General features: G+C 41.0%; 1 protein-coding gene across 4 annotated transcripts in view; it reads right to left on the reverse strand.

Annotated features, from left to right (window-relative positions):
* adamts3 (ADAM metallopeptidase with thrombospondin type 1 motif, 3) overlaps positions 1–16,616 on the reverse strand; it is a 139,993-nt gene that overhangs the window by 44,119 nt on the left and 79,258 nt on the right. For all 4 annotated transcript variants that reach the window (XM_025897060.1, XM_025897061.1, XM_025897059.1 and 1 more), the window contains exons 8-10: positions 12,224–12,329; positions 5,152–5,295; positions 2,656–2,788 (exon numbers count right to left, since the gene is read on the reverse strand). In XM_025897060.1, coding sequence (XP_025752845.1) covers positions 2,656–2,788; positions 5,152–5,295; positions 12,224–12,329 — 383 coding nt within the window. The remainder of the gene's footprint in view (positions 1–2,655; positions 2,789–5,151; positions 5,296–12,223; positions 12,330–16,616) is intronic.

Consider the following 16,616-nt stretch of genomic DNA (forward strand, 5'->3'; position numbering starts at 1 on the left):
TCATTGTGATCATCTGTGCTAGCATCGAGCTTTTGTGGAAGAGTTTGTTAACATCATAGCAAACAGCACCTGAACCAACCGAGTTTTTAAAGAGGCTGATCAACAGGGCATGTCTTGAATCTCTTCACTTTTGGATTTCTTCTCCTTTTTAACAGCTGCAGGCTGTAAACATCTTGTAGGTAACAGTGTGATCTTTTGTTAGGTTGAACTTAAGTCTTTACTGTCATTGCACAGTCATTCTTAAATTAGAAAATTGTCCTACGTCGGCACTAAGCAAGTGGATAAAGTTTACTTCTCAGTATAGATCAAGCAGAAATGTTTGCTTGATTTTACACCAAGCTGACAACACACTGGAAATAACTCCTGAACATGAGGTGTAAAAAGAAAGTTGCTAAGATACTTGGCTCACAGTGTTTTTTATTATTGGATACTACTAGAGCAGCTTTGCATGATCTATAGTTGAAAATAATCTTTATCCTGCACTTGGTTCATCCTCTGTCTGAAAACGAGCCTTCCTTTAAAGTCCTCTGATTGGCTGCCCCTCATAAATAACAGAGCAACAGTAATTGGGTGAAAGTGAGGCGCTCACAGCAGCTGAAGCTGCCTCCTGAGATGACCATCGCTTCTCTATGACATCATAGAGATCCAACAGAAGAAAAAAATCGAAGTCCTTTTGTCTCATGGTGGCTATTTGCACATATGCTGAGCTCATTGTTTGAAACTATTTTTAATATGAGTGTACATCATTTGAACTGCAAGTATATGACAACATATGGAAAAGCAAAATAGGTGCCTTTGAAGAAAACCATTATTTCTTTTATTTCTTTCTTATGTCTTTATTATTTCTTCTGTAAGAAAAAAAAATCATTCTCATTTTTTACTTTTACACAAACAAAGTTACTACAGGTCATATCAACCTGAACACAAGCCAAAGACTCTCTGTGCTCTCATTAGAGCCAGGTCTCTCTCTTCTAGGTAATGTGAAATGAGTTGTATCAAATTTAAATAGCCGGTGATGTTTTTAAGTGTTATAAATACATTTTTAACTGTTTTTCATCATTTAGATGAGCATTAGATTAGATTAGCATGACTATAAGGGAAGCGGTCTCGGTATATGACCCACCTGCTCTCGGTGGGCACATCCCTGCTGTCTGTAAAACCTTGAGCACTGTAATAAATTAAACCTCCATCATGTAAATGAGTCGGTTTAGATTAATTTCATCTCAGCACTTTAAGAGGCCTTTTATTAGATTTGATGCAGAGCACAGAGATTTATGGCAAACCTGAATCAAGCAGTTTACATTTCGTACTTAGAGCAAACAGGAAGTTACACTCAGTAAGTTCACTATTTAAACACTTAGCTGTGGCCGTGGTCTCACATCTACAGGGAACATTTTGCTCTACAGTCACCAAATGCTGCATTAGGTGCACATCTAGTCACGAACCATGTCTATCTGCCATCTGACGCTGGAGAGGAAATGTTCAGTTTGTTGATCTGAGATCCCGGCATGTATTCTAGACACACACACACCTCTGGCTGGAAACCCAAAATAATGAGATGAAAACTGCTGAAATGCTCTGTAGCACTGCGTGTAGCTGCAGACTTTCACAAACAGCAGAAGTGATCATCTGATGAATTGTTAATAAGATGGTGACGAGGAAGGAAATTTTAAAATGGCATACAGCGTCTCCTCTTAGCAGTGTATCATCTTGTGAAATGAACAAATAATTACAAAGCAGAAAATAAGAACTAAAAACTGATCTTTGTAGAGAACAAAGGGCATCGAAAACTGTCAGCTACAACCTATTAAACCTCAGACAGAGCAGCCGGGCCTCTTTTTTAAGCTGAAATCAAACAATGCAGCCTTCATCCCTAATGGGACTGCATCACCGGGAGTCTGTTGACTTTCGAAATGCTTTCAAAGAAATGCCAACCTCGGTTTAAAGTCAGGACCCCAGACATCGAGTGATGGCCTTAGCCAGACGTCCAATCCTTAGACTCTCATTCTGTTTCTACAGCTCCCAAAATAATAAGTCGTCCTCTGCAAGTTTAAAGCTTCTTTGAGTAGAGCGTGACATTTTCTGCGACACATGATCAACATCATTACATCTGCCTCTCATCAGGCTGCTGCATTTCTGACTTTTTAAAACTCACTTTTGTTGTAAGTAAAAAAATAAATAAAACAAAAACAAAATCTCAAAGCTTAAGATTCAACAACTTATACTGACCATATCTGCATTTTTATTAGCGCAGTATTCACAAAGTTAACAACTGGAAAAGCTCATTTTTATCTGTTATTTACGCATCTCCGACCTGCTGAAAAGAGATGACAGTAAACAGGGACAACAATGATCACCCTGCCATCTGCAGAGGCCTGGGAAATAACAGGTGTGATTGAGGTTAAATGAGCAGGCTTCTTTTGAAGCGCTCACTAATCTGCAGACGGATTCTGATCGTCTGAGATTTAAAGTCAGTTTCCTCTGGCGGCTGTGATCAGCACAGCTTTCTGCAGAAACCTCACTGCAAAGCCCTGCTCGCTCATCCCAAGAGTCTTTTCTAAAAGCCAAAAAATTACAACTTCTTCAACAGTTTCCATAGAATATATTGTAGCTGGTTTCTGCTATCGATTACATATTTTTTTATTTTTTACTCACGGAAGTGCAGATCTTGTAGCCGACCCCAAAGTCAAATCGACACTGCTCGTCCATCGAGTAGTTGATGCCAGGAAGTTCAGGAAGCTCCGGCCAGTCGTGTTTGAAGGGGTCATCCAGGAGACAATCATACGTGCTGTGAGGACATGAAGGTTCGTGTTTTCACTCTGAACAAGCCAAACAAAGTTCACAGGGCCAAAAAGTTTTATTGACACAAACTAGAGATCTTTATTTCAAAGGGGATCTGTACCTGGAAAGCCTGAGGCCACATCCTCTCCTAGATGTGGCCACAAGCCGTCGCATAATCTTTACTTATTTGCTGTCACGAATTAATTTACTCTAAGTGAACCCAAACCAGGCAGCAGAGCAAAGGCATCGAATCCCCTCAATCATCAGCCCTCTGCAGATAAAACCATCAGTCCAACACATGATCCATCTAACTCAAGTCTCTATTACGTTGATATTTTAGCGTAACCGGAAGCATTGTTTTCATTTGTTAATTAGTTTAATAGTTTTGACTTCATTCTGTTTGTTCATTGTGGGAGTTACTGCTTAATGGATGATTGAATTTAAAGGCCCTGCAGCAACTCAAGCTGTTGCATGAACACTAGTTAAACCTGCTCAATATAACAATAGAATATGACTTGTTGCTCTGCTGTTTGCAGATGCTATAAAAGCCGTCTGTTATACGCTGCATGTGGTTTGTTATTACAAAGTAACTCATTAGAGTAAAGTTAAAGAAAGGACAGAAATTCAACATCCATGAATTTAAAGTTTATTAAAAAAATAATTACATTTTGACTTTGGGAATCTATTATCAACTGAGACGTTTAATCCATCCATCGACGTCAGTGCAAAATCTAATTATTAAGCAAACTATTAAGAAACAAACCCAAAGGAAAGCTAAAAGGCTAAATACGCCCCTCTGTTGTTACATTTAGCTCAATATTTCTTAACTTTTGACCATTCTGATTTTACCTGAACGCGGCACAAAGCTATCAGAGAAATCCAGGAACTGCTTGTTTTCCCACTGAGATTTATGCATATACTTCCTAATTTAATGACAGAGCCAGGTGGTGAGAAGCGGCTCAGCTGCAGTAAATCCCAGCCTGGCTGTCTGTTTTTTCACAGGGCACAGCTAAACCCAGCGCAGAGACAGAGCAGGCATATGTGCCTTTTGAAAATGTGAAATGATTTTTAAACTTCTCATTAAAGTTCTTCTCAGCAGCTGCCTCACAAAGTCTTCATATTGAGATACCGCAGCAACTTTTTCCTGCTATACATTGATTTTTGTCAACAAAAGGCACCATTCACAATAAAAGCCAGAAAAAAATCACGGTAGGTGTTTGGTGATTGATTGCACACTGCCACTGTCATCCTCTTTGAGGCTCTGTCAATAATTTTGTGTCCACGCTCTGCTAAGCTTTCCCTGTCAGTTACAGAGAGAAGAAGAAAAATCAATGAACTGAACACAGGCCAACAACGTCCTCAGGTTAACACATTATACAGTTATTAGCAGGGACACCAGAGGACACACACGAAGCATAAAGAAGACAATTTGTTCTGGTGGGCGGAGCCAGACATTTTCATCATGTTGGCACTTGGCTGTAAATAATAAGATATTTTTATGTGACACTGAAATTAGACTTATGGCTCTTTCCCCAAATAACAGCCAAGAGTTATTACGAGGATGGTAAATATTATTTGTAAAAGTCTAAAGTGTCTCAGCAGATTAGAGTGCTTTAGGGGAGTTTCTGGGGTCTCCTCTCTGTCACACTGCATGAATTAGGTTAATTATTCTGTTATTAACCTTCAGCCTGCCTTGTTGTGACTCTAAAACATGGTTTGTTGTGCTTGCTCACAGATCGTTGGCTTCTTCTTCATATATTTTTTGCTGATTTTCTATCTTATGATATAAAATACATTGACATTACTGTTGTTGTGAGTGTAGACAACACTAAATAAGATGAATGCATGCTGAGGACAAACAGAGTATGAAATATGGGGCAGATAGAGCAACCATGTAGCTCTTTATATTTTGGCTACTGAGCTGTAAAATGCAATTTGCTTACTGGGCTGTGATTGATTTGACGTTTTTGACACTCCACCGCCAACAAACAGCCTGCTTGTCTCCTTTATACGTTTCCAAGAGTCAAAATCATGGAGCAACATTAAGATGTGCCAAACTCATCCTCCTAATTTGGTGGCGTTCCCATCCATCCCTCTGTGCTGCACGTCACTGCATCTGAAACCACTGCTCCAGCATCCGACTGTCGGGTCTTATTGAGAATTTATTTACTCATCCATCCCAACATCTCTGAGCAAATGTATGTAGCTGAGGAGGTTGCTGTTTAATAGAGCTTTTAATAAAACATTGCCCAATTTTAACTTAAGTTCTTAGATTTGGGAGATTTTTTTTTTTTAGATTTACGCATCCCAGGTGGAGCTCTGGAGTCGTGATTGTCAGATGTGGAGTACTGTGGAGGTTTATGAACTCACTGGATGTATCGCTTCAGCTCCTGCCCGCTGCACATTGACCAGTGGTATCGATGGAAGGCCGCCTGCACCAGCGGGGCCATCACGCTTCCCATCGCCGTTTCGTCCCCACAGCGGTTGCCTTGGCCATCATGCTCCATGCCCAACCTGCTCTCACAGGCAGAGACAAACCATAAATTACAAAACAGCAGAACATCAATACAAGATAAACATCGACGACAAGGATTTCATTATTTTTTACAACTTCAATTCATAACACAAGTGGAAAAGTCAGAGCTATAAAATAACATTTAACAGCAAACCAAAAAATAAAGATTCACGCTGCTTTTGTGAATTGTACTTTAAATCTGCTGAAACTGAAACATCTTACAGATGCATTTACATTCACAGCAATGCTGCACATGTCAACATCTTTATTATCACCTCCACCGTCTCACTTGACTTTAAAATATCCTATTAACAATGATTCTTTCAAACGTAGTCATACTTTTAGCTTTTTACTTTTATCTGAAATAGCAGGAGTATTAGTACTTTAATCCAGTCACATTTAATTTGAGACGTTCAAACATTCCTAATCAGACAGACCTGCTTCTTCAGTGTTCACAGTAACGCCCACCCTAACTGATGAGATATGTTTTGTAAGTATGAATGCTTTTTTAAAAAAAAAAAATCACATGATCACGTGCCATTGCTTATTTTTACACACGTAGTTTTGCATGTCTGGAGCACAGAGCCTGGTGTCTTTAACGGGTTTCACTGACTGTATGTTACACGTGACTTCCTTTGGTCATGGCTCCAGAATGATGGTCCCAGCTCACACAGTGAGAGAGGATCAGCTGATTCGGTCTGTTCAAAGATGGAAACAAACTCTGACAGTGTAAGAATTTTGTGATGATCATCTCGAAATGTGAGCACCACCATGACCTGCACCTAACCACCCAACACAAACGCTAGAAACAGCGTACTCCATAAATAATATGTACAAAGCAAATAATGCTTGGTGCTAATAAACCTGCTGAATCATGTGTCCATACTGTTTAGATTAGTCTGTTACATTCATCCCGTGACCACAGCAGATAACTTTACTGAGTGATGCCGTGGCCTGCTGTTTTAGTTTCTCCTTTTTATGAAAGAATAGAAATAAACCAGGTACCGTGTCAGCATCCTAACATACACATGAGGAAATGTTCATTTTATGACTTCTAGCTAAAGTTAAACATCCATCATCAGACAGTGATGGTCTGCTTTGCCTTCACACACTGAGCTGACTGAAGCCACACTGATAACCACATTTTCTGCTGTTTGGTTTGTGACAGACTCGGAGTGAAAAGCTTTCACACTGGCTCAGACGAATCAAACCAAAGAGGCAAACAGCTCAGAGCAAATCAGCAATGATTCAGACAGGTTTGATTGGAAACTCTCAGGAATCAGCCCTTCCATCTGTGGGCAACATTTAAATGCAAAATTCCTAAATTAATGAATGAAATCCATGTTTGAGAGGGTTATAAACCATGTGTTCCCTCGTGAAAGTCCTTGGAATCTGAGTTTGCTCTCACTTTAGATTAAATGCCTTTAGATGACATTAATCATTTATTCCCTTAAAGAGTTTGGATGTGGGATGTGGTAACTGATAAACTGATAAAGACCTGCAGGTCAGAAGGATTTAAATCCCTGTCTGGGATAAAATACAAGAAGAAATACTTAAATGAACAAGAAAACAGACATTCAGGCACTTATTTATGAGCTTTTTGTTTTTTTCTGAACTTTCTTTAAACTTTCAAATATAGAAAATGTTTTGAAAGACTTGTATGCAATCCCACTGTTCCAATACGCTACATGCAGATACTCAGGCAACAGATGCATAACAACAGAAAGAAATCTCAACAAATTCAATGATTTTATTTCAGTGCAGCGGGATGGCAGAAAACAGGAGGGAGACAACGACCAGCTGGAAATAAAGGGATATAGAGTCCATTTTTTGTAACTGCAGATGAATCCCAAAATCCCGATGAGTGTTAGAAAGGGCACCTAACACAAAGCTGTCATTAGAGATGAAAATACATACTTCTTCAGAGCTTACTTCACACAGTCTTCATCAGCAGTTGGAAACTAGGTGTCAAAATAAAAAAATACTAAACTCAAAAATAGTGATAACATTTCATCCTTAACTTGGAAGAGACGTGGAGTGTGATGGATGATAGCAGCAGCACGCAGATCAATCTTCATGACGCCTCTGCAACGTCCATCAGTGGGGGAGGTGGGAGCTGTGGTAACACACAGCTACCGTTTTCAAAATAAGGAATAAAAAATTTGTACCAAAAAAACCAGAGAAAACTTAGTTGAAGCATGAATTAGGTGAGAGAAGTGCTTCATAAAGACAGATGGTGTTTGCTCTTGTTGTTAAGTGGGTTTAAAGTGGCTCCAGTGGCCTTTAGCAGTCATTATGCATCATTTGCCATCATATCCTGTCCTTACAAATAGCTGCTTCTGCTTACATGCATGATGCACCTTAAAAGCTGGTATTTAGTAGCTGAAAGCTGAATGGTACATGTTTACTATTTTATTCTACTCACTGAAAGGCGCTACCTGTCTTTACATCATGAATGCTGTACGTTATGTCTCGCCTGACATCAAATGAAGTTAAATGTGCAGACCTGAACGCTGGGTGATGATTGCAGCCTCCTCTGCATAACACTGCCCCTCTTTTGCACCGAATACATGTGCGGGCAATGACGCAAACTCTTGTTTGCAGATGCAAAAGTGACAGAAGTTGTTGCACAGTGACCCTGTTCACATGGTCAGCCGCTGAGGGAAGCGGTCATGATTGCCGCATTGTTTAGTGTTGAAAGGATGCAGGAACTGTCATCGGAAATGTGTGGGAAGAGGCAGCGTGATGGAGGGAGGCACAGCGGTGTGCTCGTCACCTCCAGCTCATACATGTCACACAGAATCTTGCATATATGACAGAGTTGCAACAGAAGTATGCGCCCAGTCTCGTTCTGGATTTTAACACAATCTGCAGACTGAGTCTGTCTGACTGATGTAATCGTCGACGCCAACCCACCCGCCTTTTTAGAAACCTGATGAAATCTGCTTACTTTCTTATTTTGCAGCAACATCCTCTGAGGATCTTGGCCTAAACTTTACTGGAATAACTCGATGCTGGCAGGATTTACTGGGAATGGATTCTAATAGGCTTCATTTCTAAAAACCTCAAATGGTGCTGGAAACATCGATGTCTCTACTACTGTACATGACATCTCAACTATGGAAACAGGTTAATTAAAATAAATTGCATTCATGTTCTTGGGTTCCTTCTACTTTAAGGTCATTCAGGGCCACAGAATGGAAGCTAAAGTGAGGAGGCAGGATATAATGAAGCTGAGCATTTACTGACATGATTTACATGGATGTAATCGAGTAGATGTTCAACGAGCCCAGTCTGTTTCCACACCTCTAATTAGATGAAACATGTCCTTCAGAGGTGCACAGGGTGGACGGCCATAGCTCACTGACCACTTTAAAAACAGAGCATCATGTTAATGGTAAATGGACTGATTCTTATATATGGCGTCTCTGCTCTACCTCAGCACTCGAAGCGCTTTATACAACATTATACGAGCACTTTTTCCTGAGCTTTGTCTACCTAAGTGATTTTTTTGTAACGTTCACACTGAGGTTAGTATGTTGCCCAAGAATACGCTGGCATGCAGCCTGGATAAGCCAGGGATCAAACCACAAACCTTCCAATTAGTAAATGACCTGCTCCACCTCCTGAGCTACAGCCAGGCCCCAAATGTGAAGGTGTATTGGAAGGACTGATGCAGAGATGCTCACACACAGATAAATAAGGCAAGAGGTGGGGTGCACCCTGGACAGGTTCCTGTTTCTGTCACAGCGCTCACAGAGAGACACAAAACCTAAAACTAGAATCACCAATTAACCTAACTCCACTAACTGTTGTTAGCTGTTAGCCAGAGTACAGGACAGAAGCCACACAGACACTGAAAGAACCTGCAGACTCTGCACAGGAAAGACGGACAGATGGTGGATTCAAACCCAGGACCTTGGTGGTCTTGGGGTTCTGCAGCGAGGCACCAACTTCTAATTATTGCCAACGTGTAAACCTATTCATTCACAAGCTCAAGTACTTTACTTCAATAAATTCACAGTTTGTGGGACTCACACTCAAAGATTTAAGGTTGTCATTCAACAGTCCTCTCCTGCCCAAATCAACATTAAACGAGCTCTCGATTGCTGTAACCATTTCTCTGTCTATAATGGCTTTTAAAAATCTTGCCCTAACTGATATGTACATATCTGTGATATATCTCAGGACTAAACCGATCCCTGCACAGTCTGTAGGGCTTAAAAAGCAGCAATCACCATCATCCTGCCTCTGCCTCGTGCTGCTGTTCCCTTCTCTTCAGCTCCAGATGCTTTCAGCATGTTTAAATTGGTTTTTCCCCTCCAATAGGAATTAATCTTTGAAGGTGAATTAAGTATCTCAGAATTTCCCCTCTGGGCTCTTCTCTCAGAACCAGAAAGATGTCCGTGTGTACTGCACAGCTGCTGGTTTCCACACTGCTTTAATCGGTTTTATTTTCTCAGAACATCTATCGATCCTCGGACATCCCTGCTCACCTGGCCTGCTCTGTCTGCACAGTCGGAGGATTTTATGCTGTGCCCTGGGACATCTCATTGTGATGGACGCTCGCTGTCTCTCGCTTTCTCTTTCAAAAAGCTTCTGTTCCTGCTGAATACCTCTCTTCTCCACGCTATAATCCCGTCTCCCTTTCATTCTTAATATGTTCAAACAAAAAAACCGCATCATGTACCTTTGTTATTGATCATTTCAAATCCCTGTCTCACGACTGCTTCATCTGTAAAATCATCTGATGGTTTTCAACAATACTGATATGTCGCTCTGAGCATTTCTGAAAATCTCTTAAATCTGCCGTCTTTACTCTATCCTCTGTCCAACTGGACTCAGTCCACTCCAGAACCAGTTTCTGTACCCAGCTGGCAGACAAATATCCTGTTTGTGGCTCTTAATGGCTCCAAATATTTGCTCTTTGTTGACAGTCTCTCCGGCTGTGTTTATTTCAAATTTCAAAACTTGTGACAAAAGCTCCACAGGAGACGTGGAAACAGCTTGAAAGAGCAGGAAAGTGGAAAATTAGCCTGCTCAGTGTTCTGCTTAACACTGCAGTCTAAGTTCCAAGTTTCACCGCACTGCCACTTCTCATGTGAAGACTTCAACTCTGACTATAGCCCATGGATTAAACTACAGCGCATATTAACCCTAAGGTTTAGGCTTCACACGTTTAACGGCAGTCTACAAGAAAAAAAGCGTGTTTAAGCTGCAGTGTTTCCTGTATGTGCAGAGTCGCAGTTGTTGGTGAGTTTGAATATTCTGAAAAGACTGAATGGCCATCTTTTGTTATCAGTTAGAAAAATACCACAAGTAAGTGTTTCCTCTGCCTGTAGCAGACAGTTATCATTCAGTGGGAGTCGTTCCTCATTGCTGAAGGGCAGTATGGCTAATGCATTTCTACATTAGTTGGCAAGTGGGTGGGCCATGCAGTTTTCAACAGTAACATATGAGGTTGAGACGCCTGTTTTCTCTCTTTCTCAACTTTTTACCTTCATATTCACCTTCTGTTTGGTTCGGTTTGGGCATCACAAGTGTCAGAAAAAGAAAAGTGACTTGTTTAGGGTTTCAGAAAAGATTGTGGTTTGTGTACAGATGACAAAATTATAAAGACCAATTTGATATTTGCCACAGGACTTTTGATTCGATCCTTTTTTTTTTCCTTTTACAGAATATCTTTTCCCACCACTTCTTTTTATCAGTATTTATCATTCACCAGCACAGTGGCCATCAGGGATGGTGCGACCTTGGCTATTTTCTGTAGCTACAATTTAGAAATCTCCCGTAAGCACCTGTTACCAAACTGTTCTGGAAGCTAAGAAAGACACAAACACATGCATGTGGATGCACACACACACACACACACACACACACACACACAGAGAAAAGCAGCCAATCTTTCAGAAACAGTGATACAAAGTAACTATTGGACAAAAGCTGGACTGGATGAAAGACTGTGAAGATGTGAAAAGCACAGACACACAGACTCATACATACACAAACACACACAGGAATTCTTGGATATATTAATATGATCCCACAAGAAGGTAGAGCCTCCAGGAAATAACGTCTAATAATATCCATTTAATGGAGTGGTAACATCCACGACGGCCTGTTTTTGTTTCGATTGAGACGCCCGGGATAATTTTATTAATTGCAAAAATGACCACATTGTGAGTTTCTTTCTCTATTTTTTTATATTTGTTTTTAAACTCCGCACTCAGAGTTTGGACATTGGACATTTGGAAATGTGCAGAGATCGAGAGAGATGCAATTTCATTACAGCGCTACAACTTCATTTGATTGGTCGGTTTGTTTACACAGACAAAAAATCTTTATTGATGCTACGATAAAATTAATGGCACTTTTCAAAGCAGCTATTCCAGGTGATTTGGACACACCAACTGCCCTCACTGTGTCACGTTAATGAGCAAAGCACACTCAGCCAGCCAGTTTAAGGAGTCGTGTGCAAGATTTGCTTTTAGAGCGTTGCCCAGCAACATGAAGCTAAACGCAGCTTATCCACTGTGCAGTCTGTTATTGTGCATTTACTCAATATGTGCTTAATTCTGCCTTTCATAGAACGGCAGGTTTTAATAACATTTTAATGCTTCCAGCTGATGTGAGTTTGTTTATCCTTATTTCATATGTTGCAGGAAATGTGGAGAAAGTGAAGAAAAGGAGAAGATAATAAACAAGGGCTGAGTTCATGGACACATGCTTAGTAAACAACCTCTGGCATTTTGTCCAAAGATGAATGGGCCTAAATGTCTTTCATCTCATCTCACACGAAGCTCCATTTAATACCACAGCCTATTAAATAAAAGGACAATAATTGTGCTTCCACTAAAACATGGTGTCACAGTGAGAACACGGGGAACCTCACGGGAATACGGGGAGGAAGTAAGACGAGGAACTCACACGTGTCCGGTCTCATGAGCCACAACAAAGGCGGAGGAGAAGCCGTCTTCGTGGTTCAGGGTGCAGCTCCGGACTGGGTGGCACATTCCTGTGACCGGAGCGTAACCTGCCGGGAAAAACGATGAATGTTACCACAACAAATACAAAGATGAGGACACTGAAAACAAAAAGTCTCCTTGCATCTCAATGAAAGGCATCAGGGGAAAATGTTTTGTGGAAAAGTATAAAATAAATTAAACAACAAGTTAAAAATGGAAAAAAGTCAAATTTATTTTATGAAATAAAACTAATTTTGTGTGAGGATGAAATGTTAATCTTATAACCAAAAACAAAAAAATAATCTTTAAAAAGTTAACCGTGCAATATCTGCCAGAAGAGAACAATAAAAAATATTATCAATGAACATTTCTTTATTATGCTGAGTCATCTACAATAACAATACATGTTTTCATCTGTAATCTTCTCACTTTATAACTGCTGTTTGGGATTTCATTGGTTTGTTTTAGCTACAACGACATCATCCAAGATCTCGACTGCTGACCCAAAACCAAGGAGCTGTGCGGTGATTAAGCACAGACTGTATACCAAAGATGGACATTATGAGACCACAAGCAACAAAATGCTGTGCTGACCTGAAATCAGCATTTGAGACAATAAACGCATCAAGAAAGTGTTTACTGAGGGCTCGAGTGAGAAGTAGAGCCATTTACATACAGTGGAAGGATACTTTATGTAGGAAAGATCTGTATGCACCTCGGCCCATCTCTACGTTTGATTGTGTCACATGTGTCACGTGTGCGCATCAATGATGCATGTTGGCACTGCTGCCAAAAGACAATACACATTACACACACAGCAGCACAGTGACAGCAGGGGACTTAGGGGATAATTAATGGCGATTATCGCTGCTTTGCCATGACTTCCTGCTATCAGCACGATTCATTGACATCACATGGTCACTGGTAATAACTGGAGCCACAGACAGCAGCAGCGAGAAGGACCAGCAGGGCCAAAAATAGAATAAACATTCTACTTCATACTTCGTTTTATTGTTTTACTGTCAACACATCCACTTTAGCTGCAACATCATGAAGGACATGAACTTTGTTTGGAGCCAAACTGCAAGTACTGATTTACAGGAAGTGAACCTCACACCGCAAAGAAAAAAACTGACATTAGGAAATATAGATTTTGGCCCAAATGCGCAGCTGGCACAGTGCACTTATGATGGTCTGCCCGAAAGCTAAAACATACCCACAGATCATTACGACATTAGGTTCCAAATCTAAATCAGATTCCTGATTACTGCCTCCGGACTGATGGATTTCCCCATGGTGTTTGTTTAAGCTGTCACATGATCAAAGTAAATAACTCGAAACAGAGTTGACCTTCAGCCATTTCAGACAATGAACATTTTTTGTAGGGAACACGTGAACTAGTGTAGCTTATTTATGGTTTAAGCATCCATCCATTCTCTTCAGCTTATCCTTGTCAGGGTCGCGGGGGGGCTGAAGCCTATCCAGGGTACACTGGACAGGTCGCCAGTCTGCCACAGGGCTAACACATAGACACAGACAACCATTCACACTCACATTCACACCTATGGGCAATTTAGAGTTACCGATTAACCCGTCCCCTAAACTGCATGTCTTTGGACTGTGGGAGGAAGTCGGAGTACCCGGAGAGAACCCACGCAAACATGGGGAGAACACGCTCCACACAGAAAGACCCCGGCCTGATGGTGGAATTGAACTTCTTGCTGTGACCACCACAGGGCCACTGTGCCACCCTGGTTTATGCAACCATATAAAAAAAATACTAAAGCATCACAATCAGCATCGCTATAGAGCTATTACACCTACAAGTAAATAAAAACAATGCTATACTAGTTGGACCCCCCCCCAAAAAAAATAAAAAAATAAAAACATGAACTTAATGAAATACGTCTGAAAAATAAATAAACAATGAAATACCACAAATAACCAAGAGGAGGAACGAACACACACACACACACACACACACACACACACACACACACACACACACTCTGTGCCACTTCAGATCGGCACAGTTGACTCTTCATGTGTTATGCCTTCCCAAGGGTGGGATTACCTTGGGAATTGTCGTGGTGCACTTTAGTGCCCAGAGGATTTTTAACCTGAGTCAATGTTCCAACACTTCCCTCGTTCGTCCAGCTGTCACAATTTAGATGAGCGAGTTAGAAAGTCGGTGAACACCCAGCAGTCCGGGACCATTTCAAGGCCATTAACCACAGGCAACCTCAACACGCTGGTAACAATAATATTGCGTAGGCCTTCATCATCATCCACTTATTGCTTTATTACAGCGACAAACTAAAGGACAGCAAACATTCATTAGCAACATGTCCTACAGGATAGCAGCTAGGGTTTGTATTGTGTGCTGTTCATTAGTGTTGGTGCATTAATAATGCAATAACTCATGAAGCATATTTGTTCCTTGTGAAAGAGCGAGTGAGCAAACATAGTAAACATGCAAGCAGAGTCACTGAGGCGGGGTGTGCGCTACCACTCAAACAACAATAATAATAACAACCGCTGTTGTTGTTTTGATTTTCCCCTGATGAATACTTAAAGTCAAGGAAAATGGGAGAGTGAAGTTCTCGAAGGCCTCACCATAAGTGGACCCTCAAAGTTGTTTTCTAAAAATGGTCTCTCTTTTTGTGAATATAAATCAAATCTAAATCAGAACCCAGAGCAGCTTTGTCGATTACTCCTCTCACTTTGTTTTTATTTAATCAGACATCACGGGCATTTCCTCGGATGCAGGTCCCCCGAGTGCTGAATTGAAATCTCTCGGATTACAAATACGGTGAGGAGGATAGAGAGGGATCAGCGTTTAATCTGAAATCAGGCTCAGAAATAAACATTTTTCTCCTGAAGTTGTTTGTATTCTTACATTTCAGTCTTTTCTCAAACATCTGACTGCTCATTATTTTTGCTTATGCTGACCATTAAGAAAGACTCCCCTAGTGTTTGTCAAATACATCAGTCTGTAAGGAAAAAGAGAAATGTGCATTCTGGGAGAAACCTCGGGGATGTCTTTGTTCTGTAATACTGGACATAAGACACGTCTTTGGAACTGCCTTCTTTCATCTCCACAACATCGGCAAAATTAGGAACGTTCTGTCTCAGAGTGATGCAGGAAAACTAGTTCAGGCATTTGATACTTCCTGGGTGAACTTCATGATAATCACAGTAGTAACTCCAAGCTAAGCTCCATGACAAGTACTGACATGGACTAATAAGACAGGTCATATATCTGTGAATGCCAATGCTCACATTTGGAACAGGTGGTTTTAAAGAGGAGTGAAAGAAGCCATCTACATCCACTGTGAGCGACCATCTTTGAACAGAGGGCGGGGCTTATGACACCAACTGTCTGCCACCTATAATCCAGTTTTGAGATCCTTCCCAGATGCCTCAATGCCCACTCACATCCTGGGCCATTTGACCTCAGGAAATCACATGATAGGGTGGGGCTAGGCTTCACAATGGGTTCACCCAAAACCCTGGCTGATTGTGACCCACACCTGTTTTCACGCCTTGGCTCGTGTGATTAGGTAGAGGATGAATAGGGGGTCCATGACCCTCGTAGGGACACTCCCATAGGGCTTAAATCCGGGACTCTCCACCATTTGACCTCAGAACTGAAGAAGCTTCTCGGATGAAACGTCTTCAAGGAAACATAAAGAAGTCCAGACTCTTTTCTTTCCAAGCTCCTTAGACCAAGACAGATCATAGTTCTTCCACATTAGCTTTTCTTTATTATCTCCCTATTACATGCATTAAACCCATTTTTTGCCTCACAGAAAAATCTTCAATGATCAGGTACGACCATATCTTAAAGATCTAATAGTACCACATTATCCCAACTCAGATTGCAGGCCTACCTGTGGTCCCTGGGTTTCTGAGAGTAGAATGGGAGTCACAGCCTTCAGCTGGCATGCTCCACCTTAGTGTAGACCTGGGAAACACCTCCTCTTATTTATTGGCATTAAAAAAAAAAAAATCCCATATACTGTACTGTACGCAGGCAATAAAAGACTGGTTGAATGCTTTTAACCCTGTAGGCAAAATGTTTTGATGCAGCTTTGAATTCACTTCAATTACAGAGAATCCCTGCAGGGAAAAGAGCGCGGATATACTGTCTCCTGTAAAGTGCAAATGCCACCATCTGATCTTCAGGCTGTTGTTCATGCTTCAATTCTCCTGTGCTTAGTGGGAAATAGAATCATCACGTGTAGCACATCAACACACAAACAAACACTGACCTTTTTCTATCTGAGCTGAGTCTATGAGGGAGAGAAAAATGAGTCTCGGATGCTTTTGACAATTTACTTGATGCGGTTTTT

Source organism: Oreochromis niloticus, linkage group LG12 (assembly GCF_001858045.2).
Source record: "Oreochromis niloticus isolate F11D_XX linkage group LG12, O_niloticus_UMD_NMBU, whole genome shotgun sequence".
In the NCBI taxonomy this organism is placed as follows: Eukaryota; Metazoa; Chordata; class Actinopteri; order Cichliformes; family Cichlidae; genus Oreochromis; species Oreochromis niloticus.